This window comes from Perognathus longimembris, chromosome 10 (genome assembly GCF_023159225.1).
Source record: "Perognathus longimembris pacificus isolate PPM17 chromosome 10, ASM2315922v1, whole genome shotgun sequence".
NCBI lineage: Eukaryota > Metazoa > Chordata > Mammalia > Rodentia > Heteromyidae > Perognathus > Perognathus longimembris.
This window is the reverse complement of record NC_063170.1, coordinates 72,435,418-72,459,113: the sequence shown is the minus strand read 5'-3', so window position 1 is coordinate 72,459,113 and position 23,696 is coordinate 72,435,418. Positions and strand designations below refer to the sequence as shown.

The window sequence follows — 23,696 nt, the reverse complement described above, 5'->3', positions numbered from 1 at the left end:
AGCCAGGGTTGGACAGGATGATCTCCCTGGAGATTCATCCATTCAAGACAACGACCTTTGAGCCCGTGTTCCAGGACAGGGAGCGGGTGTGGGCCAGGCTGAAAAGGAAAGGCTTCAACACCTCCTGAATTATACGACACAGAGTCAAGAGCAGAAGGGGGAGGGGGGGTCAAGGGCAGAAGGGGGAGGGGGTCAAGGGCAGAAGGATTCAAGGGCTAAGGGTGCAGGGTAAAGAAAGGTGGAGCAGGGCAGATCTGGGTAAGACCTAGCTGGAGCTGGAGGGACTCATCTTAAAGCAAGACAGAAAGGAGAATATGTTTTAGACTTACAGGAGGATAGGTGGGGTGACAGAAGTAGAAGATGGAAATTTGTCTGTAGAAAGATCACCTTTTAATAAAAGTGAAGACAGAACCAAAGCTAGCAAACCATTAAACAAATGGTTACCCAAACAAAAGCTTCCAATACCGATTCTAAGCAGAAAGCTGGACTTAGGTGACTGCATCTGCACCACGGGTTACAATGGCCCCATCAGCTTACTTGCTGTCCACAGAAGCCCTGCGTGGTTGAACCGTTCCTCATGTCCAGTCCCTACTGGAACCACTGTCAGGGAACCTTGCTGGTTGGCAGGCCAAGTGCTTCTCCATTCTGAGTCAGTTTGCTCAAATGGGGGCTCACTCTGCTCAGGCCCACAACCTAGGAGGCCCTGAAGAGATTCTGGGAAGGACCCCAGCTCTCAGGATGGGCTCCTCCAGGTACTTGCCCTCCTCCTGGGGAAAAAGAACATCTGATGTAAGGCCTGTCTTTTCCTTTCAAAACAAGAAGCGCTACAGCCCACTGTGCCCTTGGAAGACAAACAGGCCCTAAGTGGGCCTGTCTCAGCCTGGCCACGCCAGGGTCCACCCCTCCCCTACCGCAAGGCGCAGACATAAATCAGTTTGTCCCCAGAGTCTCTGTCTCCTCCAAGGCTAACCCTAGGACAAACTAGGAGAGCAACCATATCCAGTTGTGGACTTGAGAGCAAGGAAACCAAGGCAGGAACTCAGACAGATTTTCTCACGACCCCAAGTTCATACCTAGGTACAACTCCAGCCAGGCAGAATCTGTCCTGCCTGCCTTTGAGGTTGCTGGAGTCCTCCCTGGACCCCACCCCCCCTCGCCCATCTTCTCTGACACATCAGCCCCAGGGCTTGGCTCAGCCTTTCCTCACAGGAAGCAGGGATTTTGAGGACGCCCACCAGCTCTTCCCAGAGAGCTAGGCTCCATGGAAGCCTGCAACCCCTTCCCACAGGGAATGAGGCTGAGTTGAGGGGAGCACTAACCCCACCCAGGGCAAGCTAGGCTCAGACAGTTGCCCACCAGCTCTTCCTGCAGTCAGCTGAGCTCAGCAGTGGCTTCCTATTCTCCCTTCCCACAACAAGCTTCCTGGAGTAACTTGCCATCAACTATGTTTCTCCTCCTCCCTTGTTCAGAACCCTCCATGGCTTCCCCACAGTCTCAGTCTCCTTAAAGAGACAGCCAGTCCACCCACTGGCCCTGCCTGCTCTCCTGTTAAACCACAGGCAGCCACACAGTAGGCACCACCATTCCCAAGGGTGTTGCTCCCACAGAGGCCAGAGGACCGTAGCTCCTGTTCTCTGAAGCCTGAGCTTCAGGGCTGGCCGCTTGCTTTCAAGTTCTAGATCCCTGCAGAGAAGGCTGCCCAGGGCTGCAGACTCCACAGGCTCCTACCTGGGACTAGAGACCCAGATCAGAGTGGGCTCTGGACTCTCCTGGTGTCGACTGTGGACATCCATTCACACAGGCCGGCCTGTGACCCAGGCTGTGATGAGCAGCAGGTTCTGCTGAGAGGCTCTGTGCCACCTTCACTCCAACAGGGGAGCCTGGGACCTGGCCTGCAGATACCACACCCAGGGTACCCTTTACGGACTGACCTCATGTCACCTCAGTATAGTTACCCCATGGAACAAAGTGCAGCCACAGAGGTTTCCTTTCTTATAAAAATCTTTAATAAAAATAGCTGCAGAGCAGCTACAGAGCAGGTAATAAAACAGATGCTTCTAACTAATCCCCCCTCCCCCAGCGGGCACAGAGGGTAAAGCAGACACATCAGGTGGCATTGAGATTCAGTTTTCAAGAGACGATAGGAAAAATCACATTTTTAATGTTGCCTCTATAGTTGACTCTCCTCTCAAAGTCACAGAATAGCTGTCAACCTGTTTTACACATTCCTATTAAAACTAAATGGATTCACAGGGTAACAAACATTTGTACAAAGTTGATGGCCACAGTGTTCAGCATCCTGACAGCCTACAAGGGAGATGAGGGGCAGAATCCTACCCTCAGACCAGCTGATGTGAGAGGCTAACAGGTAAGAAGGGTGTGAGGCCACGCAGCCTCAGGACCTGCAGTAGCCATGTGTGCAGGTGGTCCTGGGGGAGGGGGAGCTATGGGCCCTCACGACATCTTCCAAACTCCAACAAGAACACCCATTTGCCTAATAACCCAGGAGCCTCTTGGCTTCTTCACTTTGAGCTTGGAGGGTCTCGCTGGCATATTTCTGAAGCAGTTCCATTTTCTTCCTTCGCACAAGTGCCTCCTCAATCTGTTGACACCGGAATAAAGGGCTCACTCCCCAGCAAGGCATCCAGCCCATTCCCAACCCAGCCAGGACATTATCAAGAAGCCAGACTTTCACTATACTTACACACAGAGTAGTCTGTGAGAACCAACCTATTCCCGCTGAGACCATTTGAACAAAAGCATGTATTTGTCAGTTCCAGAGCAGAGTCCTGCCTTTTGGGGATCCTACACCCTTTCATGAATGAGCACAATGACAAGTGCCAAGTGGTCAGATTCAGAGTTGCTGGATGGAACTGAAGGCCCAGAATACTGAGAAGGCACTGAGACCCTGCCCTTGAGGAATAGCCTCATCGATGCCACACCCCACCCCCCAGTAGCTCTCAGCTTCAGTCTTACCTCCTGCTGTGATGGCACAGGAACATGTGCGATGAACTTCTGCTGCCCATCCTCCCCTCCTTTCTCCTGGCTGCTTTCCTCATCAGACTACAAACAGACACACACAAGGCCATCATCAGGACACTAATATGAATGTAGATATCACTATAAAATGCACCACTCTCAAGCTGTTTGAAAGAAAAAGAATGCAGAGGGCTGGTAATGTGGCTTAGTGGTAGAGTGCTTGCCTAGCATGCATGAAGTCCTGGGTTCCATTCCTCAGTACCACATAAACAGAAAAGGCCAGAAATGGTGCTGTGGCTCAAGTGGTAGAGTGGTAGCCTTGAGCAAAAGAAGTTCAGGGACAGTGCCCAGACCCTGACTTCAAGGCCCAGGACTGGCAAAAAAAAAAAAAAAAAAACACCAAAAAACTAAAAAAGGAATGCAGAAGTCTCAAACTACCACAAGACGACATTCAAGATAGGTTATTAAATAGAAAAGGCTCAGAGCTGTTTTACAAAGGCAGAGAAAGTAGGATAGAAACTATCAGTAGCAGTGAGAAGTAGGTGGAGAATAAGTATAGAAAAGAGTCTTTGTTGAATACGCTTTCATTTTTGAACCTTGTGAATGTATTATATTTTTAAAATTTTAAATGAAAAAATGTACTTTACAGAAAAAAAGATCAATTATTACCCATGCATGGCCAGGCACCAGTGGCTCATACTTGTAATTCCTGCTATTCTGGAGGCTGATATCTGAGGATCATTGTTCAAAACCAGTCCAGGCAGGAAGGGCCATTAAATTCTTATCTCCAATTAATCACCAAAAAAGCCAGAAGTGAAGGCATGGCTCAAGGAACTGTGCCCAAGCCTTGAGTTCAAGCCTCAGGACCAGCAGAAAAATAAAAAGACTGCATGGAATACCTGCTCTATTTGTTAATATTAAACACATGTTTGCCCTATAACCTGGAAATTTCACATTGAGTGTGAAAAAGAAACTTTACAGCAACTCTATGCTATAGCCCCAAACTAGACCTTAAACAAACAAACCATGCACATCAGACCCATGAGTATATACAGGGTCCCATGGAAATATAGACAAACTATGCATCTATGCATCAGACAGGACAATACAATTCATTACCTGACTTAGGAGATGGTAACGTGTGAGAGAGAGAGAGAGAGAGAGAATAATAGGTGAAGCATCAACCCATCAGAGATGAGTAATCCTGGACAGAACTGCATCTGTGGGCCGTAGTCAAGTCCTATTTCCCCCTGGGCATTTGTGTGGGGGTGTGTCTTGGTCATTTGCATGTGGGTGTGTCTCCTGGGTATTTACGTGTGTGTGTGTGTGTGTGTGTGTGTGTGTGTGTGTGTGTGTGTGTACACTCCTGGGCAGCTGAGTGTGGCTTTGTCCTAGCATTTGTATGTGTATATCCTATGTACTTGCATGCGGGTGTGTCCTCCTGGGAATTTGTTTTGTTTTTGTTGCCAGTCCTGGGGCGTGGACTCAGGGCCTGAGCATTGTCCCTGGCTTCTTTTTGCTCAAGGCTAGCACTCTACCTCTTGAGCCACAGAGCCTCTTCTGGCTTTTTTTGTATATATGTGCTGCTGAGGAACGAACCTACAGGGCTTCATGTATACGAGGCAAGCACTTTACCACTAGGCCATATTCCCAGCCCCCTCCTGGGCATTTGTATGTGGGAGTATCTCCTGGATATTTACATGTGTCCTCCTTATGTTTTGTTTTGTTTTGTGCCCATCCTGGGCTTGAACTCAGGGCCTGAACACTGTCCCTGGCTTCTTTTTGCTCAAGGCTAGCACTCTGCCACTTGGGCCACAGTGCCACCTCTGGCTTTTTCTATATATGTGGTGCTGAGGAATGGAACTCTGGGCTTCATGTATGTGAGGCAAGCACTTTATCACTAGGCCATATTCCCAGTCCATGTGTCCTTATTATATCAGATGGGAAAAAAAAAAAAAAAAGCCTTTCTTTCTACTGCTCTTACAGTAACGAAATGGGACCTCTTCCCACCACAGCCCATAGTCTCCTCTCCCGTGTTGTGCGCTCTGCTCTGCTGCTGGTCTGCCACCTGCTCCTCATGCTCATGCTCTCTGCACCTCCTCTGCACATAGTTGTCCCAACTCCAGAGGAGGGCCAGGCCCCAAAGCAAGGCAGCCCTGGTACGGACACCAAGACTAGGAGCTCCACATGGACTCATGTGGTTCCTGTGCCTTGTATGTTCCTGGCTCACGTGTCCACTACCTGAGCACCTCCCTCAGAACAAGCAAGTATCCCATCTAGAAAAATCCTCCTGGGCCACAGTGCCATCCTACTTCAGGCCTTTATAGATCTTCCTCACGCTCAGCTGGACATGAGTGGAACCTCCAGCTTGCTATGTCACAGATGTAATGACTGTCCACTGGCTTGATTCTTTACTAGTGGTGTCAAGACAAGCTCCTCCCCTCTCACAACAGCAGACCACCTTCACTCTGGACAGGTCCAGAATCCCCTCCTCTGCTATGGACCTGCTTCCATCTGTGACATGGGCAGGTCATCAGAGTGACTTCAACTGGGTTCATGCTTCCCATTTTAGCGTGTTCAGGGAGGCTAATCTTCTAAGGAAGGATATCATCCCTAGCTAAAAGCACAGCTAACAAGAAGCTCTCAGGGCCATTTCTTTACAGAACCCTACCTGTGATCATGATGGGATCATAACAGACATCCTGCAAGGGTAAAGGTTGTGAACCTTTACCCTCAGTCTCTAAACTGAGCTTCCTCCCTAGGATCCTTTGTGGCTTGGAGCAGAGGGAAGTAAGTGACAGACGGAACCCATGCCAGTACCTCTTCCTCATTGACAGCATAAATGTTGATCTCCTCTTCCTCCTCCTCCTCCTCCTCCTCTTCCTTTTCGCCTCTTGCCAGCCGAGCCTCTCTCTCGGCTTTCCATTTTTCCACCAGCTCAGCTCTCACTTAAGACAAGGGAAATGGAAGGTATTCATTCCCTTTCCAAAACCCTTTCACCATTACACTGGAAAAGGCAAGACTTTCCCTCTATAAAGAAACAACCTGATTTTGTTCTGGGGGTGGAAGAGGCTATGAAGAATAGTCTAGTCCCACAGTATCTCTAGCTGCTACAAGACAGCTTTTCAGAATGCCACCAAGCTGAGTAGTCTGAGAAGAAACGCCACACTCCCACAATTTGGTCAGTATGTCACCTGGACTCAGCACTAAAGTGCTCCTCACAATGTGCGCACTTCGCCTGAAGGTGGCGCCCACTCACAGGAACCCTACCTTTCCGGGGGAATGTAAAATACATCCAGAAACTGCTAACATGAGGACTGGGAATATGGCTTAGTGGTAGAGTGCTTGGGTAGCATGCATGAAGCCCTGGGTTCAATTCCTCAGCATCACATAAATAGAAAAGGCTGGAAGTGGCGCTGTGGCTCAAATGGTAGAGTGCTAACCTTGAGCAAAATAAGCCAGAGACAGTGCTCAGGCCCTAAGTCCAAGCTCCAGGACTGGCAAAAAAACAAAACAAAACACAAACTGCTACCATGAGCACCTTCAATGAAGGCCAGTGTGGAAGAAATCCGGATGACCTCCTGACTGGCAGGGACAGGCCAGGGACAGCTCTGCAGCCTCCCTGCCTGCTGCTCCAGACCCAGCATGACCTGACTGACTTCCATACCTGACCTGCAGGTCAAAACTTCTCGGAAGACCCTCAGCAAAGGAAATCCCTTCTGGTATAATGAACTATTCCAACCTTATTTTTAAAAGAGAAAACAGAAAACATTTATAATGAAACCCCCATGGACCTACGTGTCTTTTCATATTCTTGCTCCAAAGGCACAATAACACCATCATCTTCATCCAGGTAACCATAATACTCGAAATCGATTGCCTTCATTAGCTCAGCACGTGTCTTTCTGGGAGGAGGAAGAGCTAAAACAAACAGTGGTAATTCAGCTGGATTCACATGTGCATCAAATCTTCAGACATACAAGATAACATGGTCATATGGTCAGAAGAATATCATAAAAAGGGGCTGGGAACATGGCCTAGTGGTATAGCACTTGCCTCATATACATGAAGCCCTGGGTTTGATTCCTCAGCACCACATATATAGAGAAGGCCAGAAATGGTGCTGTGGCTCAAGAGGTAAAGCCTTGAGCAAAAAAAAGCCAGGGACAGTGCTAGGCCCTGACTGGAAAAAAAGAATGCTACAAAACACACATCTGGGGGCTGGGGATATAGCCTAGTGGCAAGAGTGTCTGCCTCGGATACACGAGGCCCTGGGTTCGATTCCCCAGCACCACATATACGGAAAACGGCCAGAAGCGGCGCTGTGGCTCAAGTGGCAGAGTGCTAGCCTTGAGCGGGAAGAAGCCAGGGACAGTGCTCAGGCCCTGAGTCCAAGGCCCAGAACTGGCCAAAAAAAAAAAAAAAAACAAACACATCTGTAACAAGCACAGGACTGCATAGATGGGAAAAACCTCTATAAAACTGTGTGTTGGTTCAATTAGTACATTTAAAAGGAATCTTCAGGTTGGGAATGTAGATCAGTATTAATAGAGTGCATTGCCTGAAGTATTCAAGATCCTGAGTTTAATCCCCAGCAGGGTAAAAACAAGCAAATAGAACCTTTCCTGATCTTGAGAAAAACAACTGGAAATGTAGCTGAGTACTAAAATATGTTAGCCAGCTCAAAGTCCTAGGTTCAATCCCCAGAACCTTCCACACTCCTGCAAAATAAAAGAAAAAAAAAAAGAAAAGAGGGCTGGGGATATGGCCTAGTGGCAAGAGTGCTTGCCTCGTATACATGAGGCCCTGGGTTCAATTCCCCAGCACCACATATACAGAAAATGGCCAGAAGTGGCGCTGTGGCTCAAGTGGCAGAGTGCTAGCCTTGAGCAAAAAGAAGCCAGGGACAGTGCTCAGGCCCTGAGTCCAAGCCCCAGGACTAGCCGAAAAAAAAAAAGAGAGAGAGAAACCCTCCAAGATCACAGCACAGCTCATGGATACAGATGTGCACTACAGCACTATTTCTGTAACAGTGAACACCTGGGAATAATCTAGAACTAACTGTAAGTCTCAGGATGTGTGTGAAATGAGATACTCTGTACCTGTACAACATAGGAAATGTCATAATGTTAAATAAAAAAGGCACAATACAAACACCAACAAAGGAAACTACAAGTATAGACTAAGGGTTATTATCAGAATATTTAATCACTCTTTTCTGTTGTTTTAGTTTCACACGACAGAGGAAGAATGTGGGAGGAGGGAAACAGCCCAGCAAGGGCCTTCACATAGCCCCATTGAGATAAAGAACACATGTACATGGAGGGAATTCTAGGGATGATGACCTGTGTTTGGAGTTTTTTGCTTACTTACTGGGCTGATGGCTTTGGCGTTTTGGTTTTCTTGTTTGTTTCTGTGGCAGTACTAAGACTTGAACTCAGGCCCTGGGTGCTGTCCCTGAGCTCTTTTACTCAATAGTGTTTAACCACTTGAGGTACAGTTCCACCTCAGCTTTTTGGTAATGAACTTGAGACAAAGAATCTCACAGGCTTTCCTGCTGTGCTGGCTTCAAACCACGACCTTCAGATCTCAGCCTCTGGAATAACTAAGGATTATAAGTATAAGGCACTAACTGCTAACCACTAACTACTTTTGATCTCATGAGGAGATTAATACATTCCTCAGTCTTTTTCAACGGCATTTAGAGAGGTTAGTAATTGGAGACATACATACATACTACCCTGGTTGGCTCAGAGCCTTGATTCTACAGGGAATGGTTTACTAATGAAGTTATACAGCTGAGTTGTTTGTGGTTATTTTTTAGCTCAGATGAAGCCCTAGATTTCATCCCCAGCACCACCAAAAACTAAGAATGCAATTTTGACTCAACCAAAATCCATTTCACACAGTTCTGGGAAATTTGTTGAAATGCCAGGGTACGGCTGGGAATATGGCCTAGTGACAAGAGTGGTTGCCTCGTATACATGAAGCCCTGGGTTCGATTCCCAAGCGCCACATACATAGAAAACAGCCAAAAGTGGCACTGTGGCTCCAATGGCAGAGTGCTAGCCTTGAGCAAAAAGAAGCCAGGGACACAGAGACAGTGCTCAGGCCCTGAGTCCAAGGCCCAGGACTAGAAAAAAAAAAAATGCCAGGGTAGAAGGCGGTGTCCTGTTGTTGAGAGGACAAGATATAAGCAGATAATGGGTCACTTGCCACAAGTAGTATATGGAAAGAAAGCAACTTACAACATAGCAACACAGAGAAATGTAGTCTGGACAGAACTATTCCCAAAGAAAACTTTCCTTGCGGTTTTCAGTAAGCCAATGAATTCATTTTTCTGCCTAAGTAAATTGAAGTGAGGCTTGACACCTACATGGGTGAAACACACATGTGAGTGCCTGGGAAAGGTTTGGAAGGGGCGCACACCCAGACAATCAGTAATGGTTCCCAGTCACCTCTGGTGATGGAGGCAGGAGGGGTGAGGTCCAGACCAGCCTGGACCTACTTAGTCAGACAATGTCCCAAAACCAAAAATGGAACAATAATTCCAACTCATCTAAACTTCTATTGTGTAGCAAAAAAATAACAGAAGAACACTTAGCACATATTGTCTCTATTCACATTACTGATATTTAGAGACTAAAAAATCTTTACAAATTTGAGTTACTTACGTTCTTTTTCGAACAGCTCTCTAACACCAGGTAAATCCTTTGCTGCTCCAAAGTACTTGTAACCTCGGTTTCCTGGGACTTCTTTCCCTTCGTGATCCAGCATTTTAGGACCAACTTTCTTATTAGGAAGGAAAAAGAGAAAATGGATGTGATCCATAAACCTATGTCTATACTCTAAAATACATTTTGAGATAATAGTGTTAAATATTAAAATACTTAAGTACACACAAAAATATTTACATACGTGTTATGCCTTAAAATAATAATGATGTCTGGGGCTGGGGATATGGCCCAGTGGCAAGAGTGCTTCCTTCGTATACATGAGGCCCTGGGTTCAATTCCCCAGCACCACATATACAGAAAATGGCCAGAAGTGGCGCTGTGGCTCAAGTGGCAGAGTGCTACTAGCCTTGAGCAAAAAGAAGCCAGGAACAGTGCTCAAGCCCTGAGTTCAAGCCCAGGACTGGCCAAAAATAATAATAAATAATAATAATAATAATGATGATGTCTAACTGTAGGAGGATATAAGTGAATATGGCATACACTACAGCTCAGGGACAGTGTCCAGGTACTGAGTTCAAGCCCCAGGACCAGCATAAAAACACAACCACCAAAAAGCAGAGAATGGAATATCTCTGATGTAAAGAATGAACAAATATGGGGCTGGGGATATGGCCTAGTGGCAAGAGTGCTTGCCTCGTATACATGAAGCCCTGGGTTCGATTCCCCAGCACCACATATATAGAAAACGGCCAGAAGTGGCACTGTGGCTCAAGTGGCAGAGTGCTAGCCTTGAGCAAAAAGAAGCCAGGAACAGTGCTCAGGCCCTGAGTCCAAGCCCCAGGACTGGCAAAAAAAAAAAAAAAAGAATGAACAAATAGTGTCTATGTTTCTTTGGGTCTGGCTCACTTCACTTAGTATGATTGTTTCCAAGTCCTTCCATTTCCTTACAACTGGTGCAATGTCATTCTTTCTGATAGAGGCATAGAATTCCACTGTGTATATATACTACATTTTCTTGATCCACTCATCTACTGAGGGGCATCTGGGTTGGTTACATATTTTAGCGATGACAAATTATGCTGCAATGAACATAGTTGTGCTAGTGGCTTTGGTGTGGTCTTGCTTGTAATCTTTTGGGTAGATGCCCAAAAGTGGGGCTGCTGGGTTCTTAGTACATGTCTAGGATAATCCTAGATCACAATTGCTCAGCAGCTATGTAAATATGAACACATAAGATGATGCTAAGTGAAATGAACTTCAAGTTATGGAAACAAGTGGTTTATCATTGTTATTTTCAACATACCATGTGAAATTATGCCCTTTTTCTTGTATTTCTTTCCCATGGTTTTACCCCTGATGTCACTGTACTGATTTTGATACCCTCAATATTGTATATACGTGTATTGGAACTAGGGAAGGGAAAGAGAATATCAAAATCGAGAGACTAAGGATAAAAAGACAAACCAATACAACAGCAATACTTACAAAACTGTATGGTGTAAACTAACTGTACAACTCATGGGGGGGGGGGCGGGAATGGGGAAGGGGGAAGACAGGGGAAAATGAGGGAAGAGGAACAAGTTGGATAAGAAATATATGCCCTGCCCTACTATGCAACTGCAACCCCTCTGTACATCACTTTGACAATAAAGAAATGAAAAAGAAATTAATTTTTTAAAAAAGAATGAACAAATAGCTGTCCAAATTTCCCACACCAGAGGATGTGAGGGAGCCATGACAATTTTTTTTTTTTTTTTTTGGCCAGTCCTGGGCTTGGACTCAGGGCCTGAGCACCGTCCCTGGCTTCTTTTTGCTCAAGGCTAGCACTCTGCCACTTGAGCCACAGCGCCACTTCTGGCCATTTTCTGTATATGTGGTGCTGGGGAATTGAACCCAGGGCCTCATGTATAGGAGGCAAGCACTCTTGCCACTAGGCCATATCCCCAGCCCCCCATGACAATTTTTAAAAGCTGTCCTACCTGCTTTAAGGACTATGCTTTCAAAATTGTAATGCCAATCCATTTCCTTTTAGAGTGTGTGTGTACACGCATACATGCAAATGTCTATGTGTGTGCACACACGTGTGCATGTGTGTGTGTGCGTGTGCAAATGTATGTGTGCGTGTGTGCAAATGTGTGTGTGCGTGTGTGTCCATACTGGGGCCTGAACTCAGGACCGCTCAGGCTCACAGCTTTTTTGCTTATAGATGACACTTGAACCACCCCTCCAATTCCTATTTTTGCTATTTAATTGTAGAGGTAAGAGTCTTGATGATTTGTCTACCCACGCTGGCTTCAAACTAAAATCCTCAGATCTCAGCCTCCTATGTAGCTAGGCTTTGCCTATGTTTACATACATGTCCTGCTCACTTGCAATAGAAGCTAGTCATGCCTGTCCCTATCCAGTGGCTTTGGCTTCCTCTACAGAAGTTTAGCAGGCTTCAGGAAGTGCAGAGCTGGGTAGATGAGTCTGCCACACACTCACTAGCTGACCCCAAGGGGACTGAAATGGTAGCTTACTTACTCCATAATCAGGGCCTCCAAGTTCCTTTATCCGCACCTCCCAGTGTCCTTTTTCTCTCAGTAGTTTATTAATTTCATCATTCAGGTCTCGAATTCGGAATTCACCTAAACCAGCTAGAAGGAAAAAATGTTAATATCATTTCTTCAAAATGAATGTTGATACCCTAACACACTCTTACTTTCCTACCTTTAAAATGAACGATGACAGCCCCAAAGGTATGTACAACATGAAAATATAATTTCAATTGAAAAGAAAACCATAACCAGACAAACTAAAGAGCAGGGATTAGAGAGTTCCCATTAGGCACAGGACAAAAAATAATCCTTGACAAAGAAACTTCATCTTCATTAGCAACCAAGGAAACAAATTGAAATGACCTTGCAATCCTAGTTATCAGCTTTAAGGTGAACACTGTTTAAGGGATGGGAACAAGATGAGCTCCTGAATGACTCAGTAGATATCAGCACATATGGCTACTGCGTTAGTCCTTTCAGGAAAGCAAAGTGTGGCTTCATGGGAAGTTTTCTGGCAAGAACTATCAGCTTGAGAACTAAGCATAAGGGAGTAGCTGAAAGGGAAGTTCAGAAAGGAGTCTGCTGAGGTGTGCTGTCTGTGGTGGCCAGGATCTGAACACAGTTGGTAGTCCACCAGAGAAAGAAAGATGGTTTTAAGCATTGATGGGTTGAAAAGAAGCACAGATCCAGACGCCAATAGCTCAGGAGGCTGAGATCGGAGGATCATGGTTCAAATCCATCCCAGGCAGGAAAGTCCATGAGACTCTTATCCAATTAACCACAAGAAAACCAAAGTGGTGCTATGGCTCAGGTGGTAGAGCTCTAGCCTTGAGCTGAAGAGCTCTGGGACGGGGCCCAGGTGCAGAGTTCAAGCCTCACGATCAACCAAAAAAGAAGAAAAAAAAAGAAAAGAAAAAAGCACACAAGTGGGCTGGGAATGTGGCTTAACAGTAGAGTGATTGCAGGAAACCCTGGGTTCAATTCCTCAGTACCACATACACAGAAAAAGCCGAAAGTGGTGCTGTGGCTCAAGTGGTACAGTGCGAGCCTTGAGCAAAAGAAGCTCAGGGTCCGAGCCCAGGCCCCAATTTCTAGCCCCAGGACTGAAAAAAAAAAAAAAAAAAAAACTACACAGGACTGGAGCACAGCTTAAATGATAGAGTACTTGCCTAGCAAGCACAGGTCCTCAGTTCAAACCTCAGTACCTTGGGCTGGCAGTATGGCCTAGTGGCAAGAGTGCTTGCCTCATATACATGAAGCCCTTGGGTTCAATTCCCCAGCACCACGTATATAGAAAAGGCCAGAGGTGGCGCTGTGGCTCAAGTGGCAGAGTGCTAGCCTTGAGCAAAGAGACCAGGGACAGTGCTCAGGCCCTGAGTCCAAGCCCTAGGACTGGCAAAAAAAAAAACAAACCTCAGTACCTCAGTACCATAAGCAATAAAAATATGTATATATGTGTATCTGTGCACCTTATCATTTTTTAACCATTTGCATTTTTAACTGTTATTATAAAGGTGATATAAGAGAGGATAGTTACATAAGTCAGGTAACTAGTACATTACTTTTGGACAATGTATTTCTTATTTTATATATATGGGGGGAGGAGGAGAGAGGGGCTGGGAAGAACACAAACGTGAGCACCAAGCACTAGTGGTTCACGCCTAAAATCCCAGCTACTCTGGAGGCTGAAATCTGAGGATGAAGATATGAAACCAGCCCAGGCAGGAAAGCCCACAAGACTATTATCTCTAATTAACCACCAAAAACCAGGAAGTAGAGCTGTGGCTCAAGTGGTACAGTGCTAGCCTTGAGCAAAACCCTCAGGGACAGCACCTTGGCCCTGAGTTCAAGCCCCATGACCAGCACAAAACATACACAGACAGACATAGCAGACACATACACACACAAAATAACAGGCAACTACAACAGATGGATGGCTGCAATTGCACAGTGGTTATCAGTAGGAAGCAGCAGGGTGAATGGAGAGGGTAAATGAGGATGCATATAGTTAAAGAATTTTATATAGGCATGTTGGAAAACAGAACAATGAAGCCTGTTGAGGTTGTTTTTGAATGAGAGTGGTTAGGATAAGGGATAGTGATGGAGGAAGTAAGATTGATGAAGTTTTGTTGAGAGAAGTGTCAGGTGCTCTTCTCTTTAAAAGTCAGCTAGGTCAGACTGACCAATAGTACTTATTATTCAGCATTCTGTGTCCTTCCTTATCTCCTGTTTGTCCTACTGATTACTGAGAGAAGTGCTAGAGTCCCCAGTCTCAGTGTAGAAGAATCACATTAAAGAGACAAGTTAGCTTACCATTCTGAATCTGAGCCACTTTTTTTGAGATCTCTCCAATAATCTACGAGAAAAAAGAATAGTTCATTTTCAAGACTTTTGACTATGTCCAAAAGCACAATAAAACTTAGAATTCTGATTTAGGAGCCATTTATATAAAAAGAAACAACCACATGCTTATTACTTCTATTGAGATCAGATTTACCCAGAATATACCTGCCTTCTCCACTTCTCCGCTTTAGGCAACTCTGTACATTCTGAAGCAAGGAAAGGTCTTCGTTCCTAAAAAACATATTACATGTTTCCACTAAACTAGTCACATGCTTATGTATCATTCCATTCCACAAGACCCTCAGCCACACAAACACAAACATTCAATGCATTGCATCTAAGACAGTGAAACAGTGGGAACTAATATCCAGTAATCAAAGGCTAAATGGTCAAATAGCACTGGTCTACATCTGTAATCCTAGCTATTCAGGAGGCTGAGATCAGAAAGATCAAGGCTTGAAGCCAGACAAGCCAAGAAAACCTGTGAGACTCTTATCTTAACTACCAAAAAAGCTGTGCCTTGAGCACAGAAGAGCACAGAAGTGAAGCTGTGCCTTGAGCAAAAAAGCATCCAGGCCCTAAGTTCAAGCCCCAGTATGGGCAAAAAAAAGTCTAAATAACTCATGTTGTATCCATTTCATGGAATATTTACATTGCCTATAAAATTATAGCTCTCAATGTTTAAAATAAACATGTATAATTATGGAACACAAATAGGTATGTGTACATATACGGGTGGCTCACGCCTGTGATCCTAACTACTCAGGAGGCTGATATCTGATGTAGCTAGGGCAGTAAGTCAGTGAAATTCTTACCTCCAATTAACCACAACAACAATGGTTCAACTGGTACAGTACTAGCTAAGAATTGAGCAAAAGAGCACAGGGACTGGGCTGCGAATGTGGCTTCATGGTAGAGTGCTGAGTATGCATGAAGCCCTGGATTCAATTCCTCCGTACCACATAAACAGAAAAAGGCACAAGTGGCGTTGTCGCTCAAGTGATAGTGCTAGCTTTGAGCAAAAAGAAGCCAGGGACAGCACTTAGGCCCTGAGTTCCAAGCCCTCAGGACACACACACACACGAAAAATTATTAGAAGAAAAAAGACTGCCAAGTGCTGGTGGCTCACACCTTTCATCCTAGCTACTCAGGAGGCTGAGATCTGAGGATCATGGTTAAAAGCCAGCCAGCACAGGAAATTTGACAGAGAAAAAGGAGCATGTAGCACAGATATGCCACGGGCAGACAATCAAGTCAGCCATCCTATATCATCATCAGCCATTTTCTTCAATACAGAACTTAGCCTTGGATTAATACTGAAAACTGGATGGCTTTCTGATTGTTATGCTTCCTCTGTTTCCTGTAAGGCTACAATGCCAAGGATTTAGTGCCCAAGGCAGAAAGAAAAATATCTAAAAATTGGCTATTATCCTTAATCTTACTGAGTCTCCATTAATTTATATTATGTCATCTGATCCTATATCACACTCTTTTCCTAGGATTCAACTTTGGATCACCATACTATCTCAGCTACAGAAAGGATTACCTGGAATCCAAGTGAGTAGACTTCTATTTTAAGAGTATCAGTCTTACAGACAGGAAGATTTGGATTGCAAGCTCTACCTAAGGAGTTTGACTGCATTTCTCTTGATACTTCACAATTTATGAGGAGGATTTACACCAACCTTCACTTTTCCCTCTTCCAGTTGTGCTTGGCGAAATCTTGCTAAGGCCGTCCTACAAGGGACATAAAAGACTCCATTAGATCCTGTTCACAGATTTCTTAGCACCCAAGTTCTTGATAGGGTAGATCTACTTATAATCATATCTAAGTTCATTCATATAAATGGCATAAACTAGGGGTGGGAGATGTAGCTCAGGTGATAGGGTATCTGCCAATGAACAAAAGTATCAGATACCAATTTGGGGTCCTAGTCTCAGACAAAAAAAAAGAGACAAAGAAATGGAATAGGGATGGGGCTGGTAATCTGGCTTAGTGGCAGAGTACTTGCCTAGCATGCAGGAAGCCCTGGGTTTGACTCCTCAGTACCACATAAACAGAAAAGGCCAGAAGTAATGCTAGCCTTGAGCAGAAGATGCCCAGGGATAGTGCTCAAGCCCCAGGACCAAAAAAAAAAAAAAAGAAGAAGAAGAAAAGAAAAGAAATGGAGCTTGGTGCCAGTGATTCACGCCTGTAATCCTAGCTACTCAGGAGGCTGAGATCTGAGGACTCAAAGCCAGTCCGGACAGGAAAGTCCATGAGACTCTTATCTCCAATTAAACACCAGAAAACTGGAAGTGGCACTGTGGCTCAAGTGGTAGAGCACTAGCCTCAAGCTAAACAGCTCAGGGACAGTGTCCAGGTACAGAGTTCAAGCCCTACAACCAACAGAACGGAGGGAGAGAGGGAGAGAGGGAAGAAGGGAGGGAAGAAGGGAGGGAAGGAGAGAAAGAAAAAGAGAAAGGAAAGAAAGAAAGAAAGAAGGAAAGAAAGAAAGAAAGAAGGAAAGAAAGAAAGCTGGGAATGTGGCTTAGTGGTAGAGTCCTTGCATAGCATGCATGAAGCCCTGGGTTCCATTCCTCAGCACCACAAAAACAGACAAAGCCAGAAGTGGTGCTATGGCTCAAGAGGTAGAGTGCTATCCTTGAGCAAAAAGAAGACAGGGACAGTACTCAGGCCCTGAGTCCAAGCTCCAGGACTGGCAGAAAGAGGGGAGGGAGGGAGGGAGGGAGGGAGGGAGGGAGGGAGGGAGGGAGGAAGGGAGGGAGGGAGTAGAGCTGATTCCATCTTTTCTTTTCTTTTTTTTTTTTGCCAGTCCTGGGGCGTGGACTCAGGGCCTGAGCACTGTCCCTGGCTTCTTTTTGCTCAAGGCTAGCACTCTGCCACTTGAGCCACAGCGCCACTTGTGGCTGTTTTCTATATATGTGGTTCTGGGGAATAGAACCCAGGGCTTCATGTATATGACACAAGCACTCTTGCCCCTAGGCCATATTCCCAGCCCTGATTCCGTCTTGATTAGGGAAACATGGTAGGAAATGTTGGGGGCAGTAGATTAGGCCAACCTGACCCCAAAATTCTGCTTCTGTAAATTACTTGTTTGTTGCTTGCTCTACCCCCTGCGTCAACCTCCTACATCTGTGCCACACTCGTTCATTTGTTGCTTGCTCTACCCCCATGCGTCAAGCACCTACAACAGTGCTATGCTTTTACCTTTATAAACCGCAATTTGAGGACTGCTCAGGGTCACAGTGGCAGCTCCCAAGTCTGCACTGTGTCCCTGGCCCATCAGCCCACTTTTCACTGTCGCAGTACAGCTCTTGAATCTGTGCTGTGTTCCTGGCCAGTCAGTTAGCTTTTTGCCTCCCAATAAACCCATCTTTTTGCTTGAGACTGTCTCTGAGTGGTGATTCTTGGAGGGACGGGGAATCCCCTCCCTCGAAACCCATAACATTTCTTACCCCGTAACAGAAGGAAGGAAAGAAAAGGCAGGAACTAGAGTAGACTAGCTGCTGGTTGTTCAAGCCTATAATCCTAGCTACTCAGTAGAGTAAGATTGAGAATCACAGTTCAAAACCAGGCAGACATATCTGAGACTCTTGTTTCCAATTAATAAATTAAAAAAAAAAACAGAAGTATGGCTAAATAGATACAGCACAAGCTATCTATTTACATTGCATGTGAGACCTATGTGAAACTATAGATTGAAGTACTGTGGTGGGAAATATATCCAAATATTAAAAATTAATACCACAGGGGCCCTGACACCATTCACAAGTGAACAAACGTTCATTCAATGTATTTTCTAGACGGTACCAGAAAACATTTATGGGGAAAACAAATGGACAAGTATGAGAATGTTATTTTAACATATATAAAGAAAACTTTTCTCAGAAGCAATGTACTAAAAGAACCAATTATTAAAAATTCTTAATAAGTTATATATATGTTTTAACCAGCCCTGGCTCATGCCTGAAATCCTACCTACTCAGGAGGCTTAGATTTGAAAATCACAGTTTAAAAGCCAGCCAAGCCAGGAAAGTCCATGAGACTTATTTCTAATTAGCCACCAAAAAGTTGGAAGTGACACTCTGGCTCAAGTAGTACATTACTAGCTATAGAGATAGTACCCAAGCCCAAGTTCAAGTTCCAGGGCCAAAAAAAAATTTTTTTAACAAGAAAGGTGTGATACTTACATGGCCTTTTCTGCATTTCGGGCCTAGAACAAGAGAAAAGGAAAGAAAAACAATCATGTTTAAAATACATTTTTTGTACCTTTTTTTTAATGGGGCAGGGTCTTGTTTTATAAACCAGGGTAGACTAGAACTTGTAATCCTCCTTCTTCAACTTCCTGGGTCAAATGTGTGAACCACCAACATCTGCCTTGCTCCATTTACTTTTTTTTTTTCCAGTCTTGGGGCTTGAACTCAGGGTCTCTGTACTGTCCTTGAGCTTTTGCTCAAGGATACAGCTCTACTACTTGAGCCACAGTGCCACTTCCAGCTTTTTCTGTTTATATGGTACCGAGGAATCGAATCCAGGGCTTCATGCATGCTAGGCAAGCACTGTACTACTAAGCCACATTCCCAGTCCCTCCATTTACTTTTCAGTAAAAAGGTTTACAAGAATGATGGTAAAGTTTTTCAAACAGAATGCTTGAGCTGCTGTATGAGCAACAATAACAAAAATGAAAAATATGTCCAGACAGATGTTGGTGGTGCACACTTGTAATCCTAGCTACTGAGGAGGCTGAGAGCAGAGGATCGTGTTTGAAGTCAGCCCACTGAGAAAAATTTCTCTCCAAAATAACGAGCAAGCTGGCTGGAAGCATGTCTCAAGTGGTAGAGCACCATCCAAGCAAGCAAGCCAGGAGCAAACAAAGCCCTGTTAGAATCTTGTTTCATGAAAGGAAAAAAAAGAGTCCAAATCCTTACAACATATACCGCTCCTCCCTCTACTTTAATTCTTTACTCCTCCACTGCCTCCACTGCTCCATCCACCTAGGATCTTGCTAATTCCCACTCCTTCCAATTTTGCCTATATCACCAACCACCTAGACGAGAGGCTCTGCACCCCTTCCTCCCAACTAGGTTGGAGTCCTCTGTCTGTTACCTGCAAGTGGAACTGGGGGCAGGGGATCCCAAGACTGGCTTTTGCAAAGTGACTTTTATCAAAATGCTATCACACTAGTGTCAAGTCAGTTGTTTCTGAAACACATGATCAGGCACAGATCATGTTTTCTGGATTGGGTTACAGGATATAGAGAAAGAGTGCTTGCAAAATTCAGGAATTGAAATTTTCTCCCTGTTCCACACCTTCACTGAGAAGTGGTCTCTCCAAACCTGTTTCCCCATCTTTACACTAGAGACCATATTTCTTATCTCATAGAAATGTGATAATTTAATGAGATAAATATACTGTGGCTCGAGTGGTAGAATGCTAGCCTGAGCAAAAAGAAGCCAGGGACAGTGCTCAGGCCCCGAGTCCAAGGCCCAGGACTCACAAAAATAAATAAATAAATAATAAATCTCCCTTCAAATTATCCACCTTTCAACCAACACAGAAAGGCATTTGACAAGCTGGGTACCCGTGGCTCATGCCTGTAATCTGAGCTGCTCAGGAAGCTGAGATCTGAGGATTGAGGTTCCAAGCCAGCCAGGGCAGGGAAGTACGTGAGACTCATCCAATGAAGCACCAGGAAAATTGGAAGTGGTGCTGTGGCTCAAAGCGGTAGAGCACTAGCCTTGAGCTGAAGAGCTCAGGGATGGCACCCAGGCAGAGTTCAAGCACCATGACTGATGAAGAAAAAAAAAAAAAGGCACTAGACAGAGGCTGAGTGGATAAACAAACATGACAGCATACATTCTCTTATAGAAGAAGCCACCTCTACTCCCTGATCTCTCTCCTTGTTCCTTATGCTCAACAGTCTACAGTGCTTTCTAATACTTTTTTCCCCCAGTCCTGGGGCTTGAACTTAGGGCCTGGGCACTGTCCCTGAGCTTCTTTTGCTCAAGGCTAGCACTCTACCACTTGAGCCACAGCACTACTTCCGGCTTTTTCTGTGTATGTGGTACCCAGGGCTTCATCCATGGCAGGCAACCACTCTACCACAAAGCCAGAGTCCCAGCCCCTAATACATCTTCTATAACCATAGCACGGTATCATGTGCTTATTTTTTATGTATCTATTTTTACTTAACACATCAAATTGTCTGTGCCGGCATGTGTGCAAATGTCACAAGTAAATGTATGAATGTTCTTTTTACTTGGGTTGCGAAGCAAGCACTCAAGATTGTTGAGTAGAGCTATGTAAGCATATGAAAAATTTCTGTATTTTACACGCATATAAACTTGTTTCATAAGTATTCATCAAAAAAGGGCCTGTTGGGCTGGGAATGTGACTTAATGGTAGAGTGCTTGCCTAGCATGCTTGAAGCCATGGGTTCAATTCATAGGCACCACATAAACAGAAAAGGCTGGAAGAGTGCTAGCCTTGAGCAAAAGAAGCTTAGGCACAGTGTCCAGTCCCTGAGTTCAAGCCGCAGGACTAGGAGGGGGGAAAAAAAAGCCTGTTTTGAAATTCCTATGTGCATCTGATCATACAATATTTATCAAAATGAAAAGAAAAGGCTTTTTGTGAAAGAACATTGATGACCTTAGAGACATCTCTAAACCTTGGTGGTCCTCTTATGTGCTTCTTACAGGGGTTTCACTTAACGAAAACATAATAATCAAGCTCCTTTGACCTAATACTACCTACATTCTCACATTTATAAATATCATAAACTCACTATGGAACAAATGAAATGATGCAGACCAAAAAGGGCACCGTCTTACAAAGCTTCCTGTCTAAGCTGTTCTCACTCAGGGCGAACTCACTTACAAGATTCCTTACAAATCAATGGAGGCAACAGTAAGGAGACCCTACCCTTGTATGTGTATCTACAGGAAGAGAGTGGAGAAGCCATCAACAAACATCACAACACCAGAACGGATGCTTTATGAGCAAACAACCACAGTGGCTCCAAGCACCACCATTCAGTCCATTCTCCAGGGACAATGCCAGAGCACTGTGGTCGGGAGTGGGAAGAAGACTATAGTCGCAGTCTTCTCTCCCAACTTCTAACAGCCAAGTTGGCAGAAAGACCACCAGGGTCACACTGTGGGGCCCGGGCAGGACGACAACTCAGGATAAACTGAGGGGTCCCCGAGAGGGCAATCCGGGTAACACTGAAGGGAGCTGAGCAGGACAACCCGGGTCACACTGAGGGGTCCCAGACAGAGCAACCGGGGTCACACTGAGGGAGCCCAGGCAGGACAACCCAGGTCACACTGAAGGGCTCTAGGCACGAGACAACCCGGGTCACACCGAGGAATGCCAGACCCAAACTGGTGACAGCAGTGGCGCCGGCCGTGCGCGGTAAGGGCCCGCGGAGCCACTGGTCCCTCCTCCCCCTCCCGGTCCTTCCTAGCCTACCCACCCGCCCTGTCTCATCCCGGCCACTCACCATGGCGCAGGAGAAGGCGCAGTCTGGGGCCTGGCGGCCGCAGGCCCTAACACTCGCGGCTTCTCACAAAGTAGCCCCTACAGGAATCGGAAACCGCGTAGAGACGGCTCTTTCCGGCGGAAGGATAAAAGGACAGGACCAGAAGGAGGGCACCGGAAGAGATCACGTGGAGGAAAGAGAAATGGAGTGGCGTGGGACGCGCAGATTCGCGCGTACGTCAGTTGTGGGCGTGGCAAAACCAAACGCGTAGTTGTAGTTGAGCGGGAGTTGGCGGAGCGTGGCTTTGCTCTCGCGGGAACGAGCGCTTCTCGCGGTAGTTGGCGGCTTCTCTGCTATTGTGGAAGCTACCGGCGCGGCCGCTGGCTCCCTGTCCCGTCCTCCCCGCCGCGGGCCTTGGTGGGCCTTGGTGACGGCTGACCTCCCCCTGCGGAGTCCCCGGCTTCAGCCAGGGGCGCCCCGAGGACTCCCCTCGGAGAAGTGGTATGGAGGTGCTGAGTCACTTTCCGGAGATGTGGCCGGGGCGTGGCGGGTGGGGCGCCGAAGCTGGGAGCTCCGGGAGCGGCCCGAGGCCCTCCGCGGCTCGGCCCTCCACGCCCGCCTGCATCTGTGGGCGCTCACCGGGAGACCGCCCTAAGGCCCCATCCCCAAGCCCTGTGCGGTGTTAAATCCACTCAGCAAAAGCAGCTCTGCCACTGTGCTTAAGATAGGATATTTTGCGTGTGTAACTGTCACCTTGACAATAAAAAAATTAAAATTTAAAAAAAAACCTGAGGCAGCACCCAGGCCCTGAGTGCAAGCCCCAGGACCGGCATAGAAACGAAGGTTGGGCTGTTTGGCCGGGAACTGCGGGATGTAGACAGCCTGTAGATGCTAAAAGGAGAGGCAAACTTCACATGAGTTTCCTTAAAGTATCAGCTGACTCTCTCATAATAATCTCAAACTTATTTCAGCATTGTTTTAGGCCACTAAGCTTGTGGTCATTTTCAACAGTAGAAACACAACTAATGCAGATGTTTCTATCTGAAGCGCAGTGCTTTTTTTTTTTTTTTTTTTTTGGCCAGTCCTGGGGCTTTGCGCTTGGGGCCTGAGCGTTGTCCCTGGCTTCTTTTTGCTCAAGGCTAGCACTCTGCCACGAGCCACAGCACCAGACCCAGCTTTTTCTGTCTATGTGGTGCTGAGGAATGAAACCCAGAGCTTCCAGCATAGGAGGCAAGCACCCTGCCACTAAGCCACATTCCCAGCCCCCTGGAGTGCTTTTTTTTTTTTTGGGGGGGGGGCAGTCCTGGGGCTTGGACTCAGGGCCTGAGCACTGTCCCTGGCTTCTTTTTGCTCAAGGCTAGCACTCTGCCACCTGAACCACAGCACTTCTGGCCGTTTTCTGTATATGTGGTGCTGGGGAATTGAACCCAGGGCCTCATGTATACGAGGCAAGCACTCTTGCCACTAGGCCATATCCCCAGCCCTGGAGTGCTGCTCTTAATACCTGAAAATGTAGAAGTGCCTTTAGAACTGGGCAGTGAATGAATAATTCTAATGCTCGATAGCCTGACCAAATTGTGGGTAGAAATATGCACGTCATCCATCCTGCTAGTGAATACTGAAGGAACCGGGAAGATTACAGACATAAGCCACCTGGCTGCACAGGTTGTTCATGA

At 46.0% G+C, this 23,696-nt stretch overlaps 1 protein-coding gene across 1 annotated transcript; it reads right to left on the bottom strand.

Annotated features, from left to right (window-relative positions):
* Positions 1-1,988: 1,988 nt before the first annotated feature.
* Isy1 (ISY1 splicing factor homolog) lies at positions 1,989-22,196 on the bottom strand. The gene is made up of 11 exons (XM_048356371.1): positions 22,042-22,196; positions 18,731-18,753; positions 16,222-16,273; positions 14,702-14,767; positions 14,507-14,549; positions 12,180-12,292; positions 9,654-9,771; positions 6,778-6,900; positions 5,800-5,927; positions 2,977-3,063; positions 1,989-2,602 (listed from the first exon to the last, which is right to left on the bottom strand). Exons 1-11 carry the CDS (start codon positions 22,042-22,044, stop codon positions 2,495-2,497), a joined length of 864 nt encoding a protein of 287 aa, XP_048212328.1. The 5' UTR covers positions 22,045-22,196; the 3' UTR covers positions 1,989-2,494.
* Between the last annotated feature and the right edge of the window lie 1,500 nt (positions 22,197-23,696).

Excerpts from the sequence above, each read along its gene's own strand:
- Isy1 (XM_048356371.1), bottom strand. Across the intron at positions 9,772-12,179 it reads TTGGAGGCCCTGATTATGGA|AAAGTTGGTCCTAAAATGCT; the intron begins GTAAGTAAGCTA and ends CTTCCTAATAAG. Across the intron at positions 6,901-9,653 it reads AGAGCTGTTCGAAAAAGAAC|CTCTTCCTCCTCCCAGAAAG; the intron begins GTAAGTAACTCA and ends TGTTTGTTTTAG.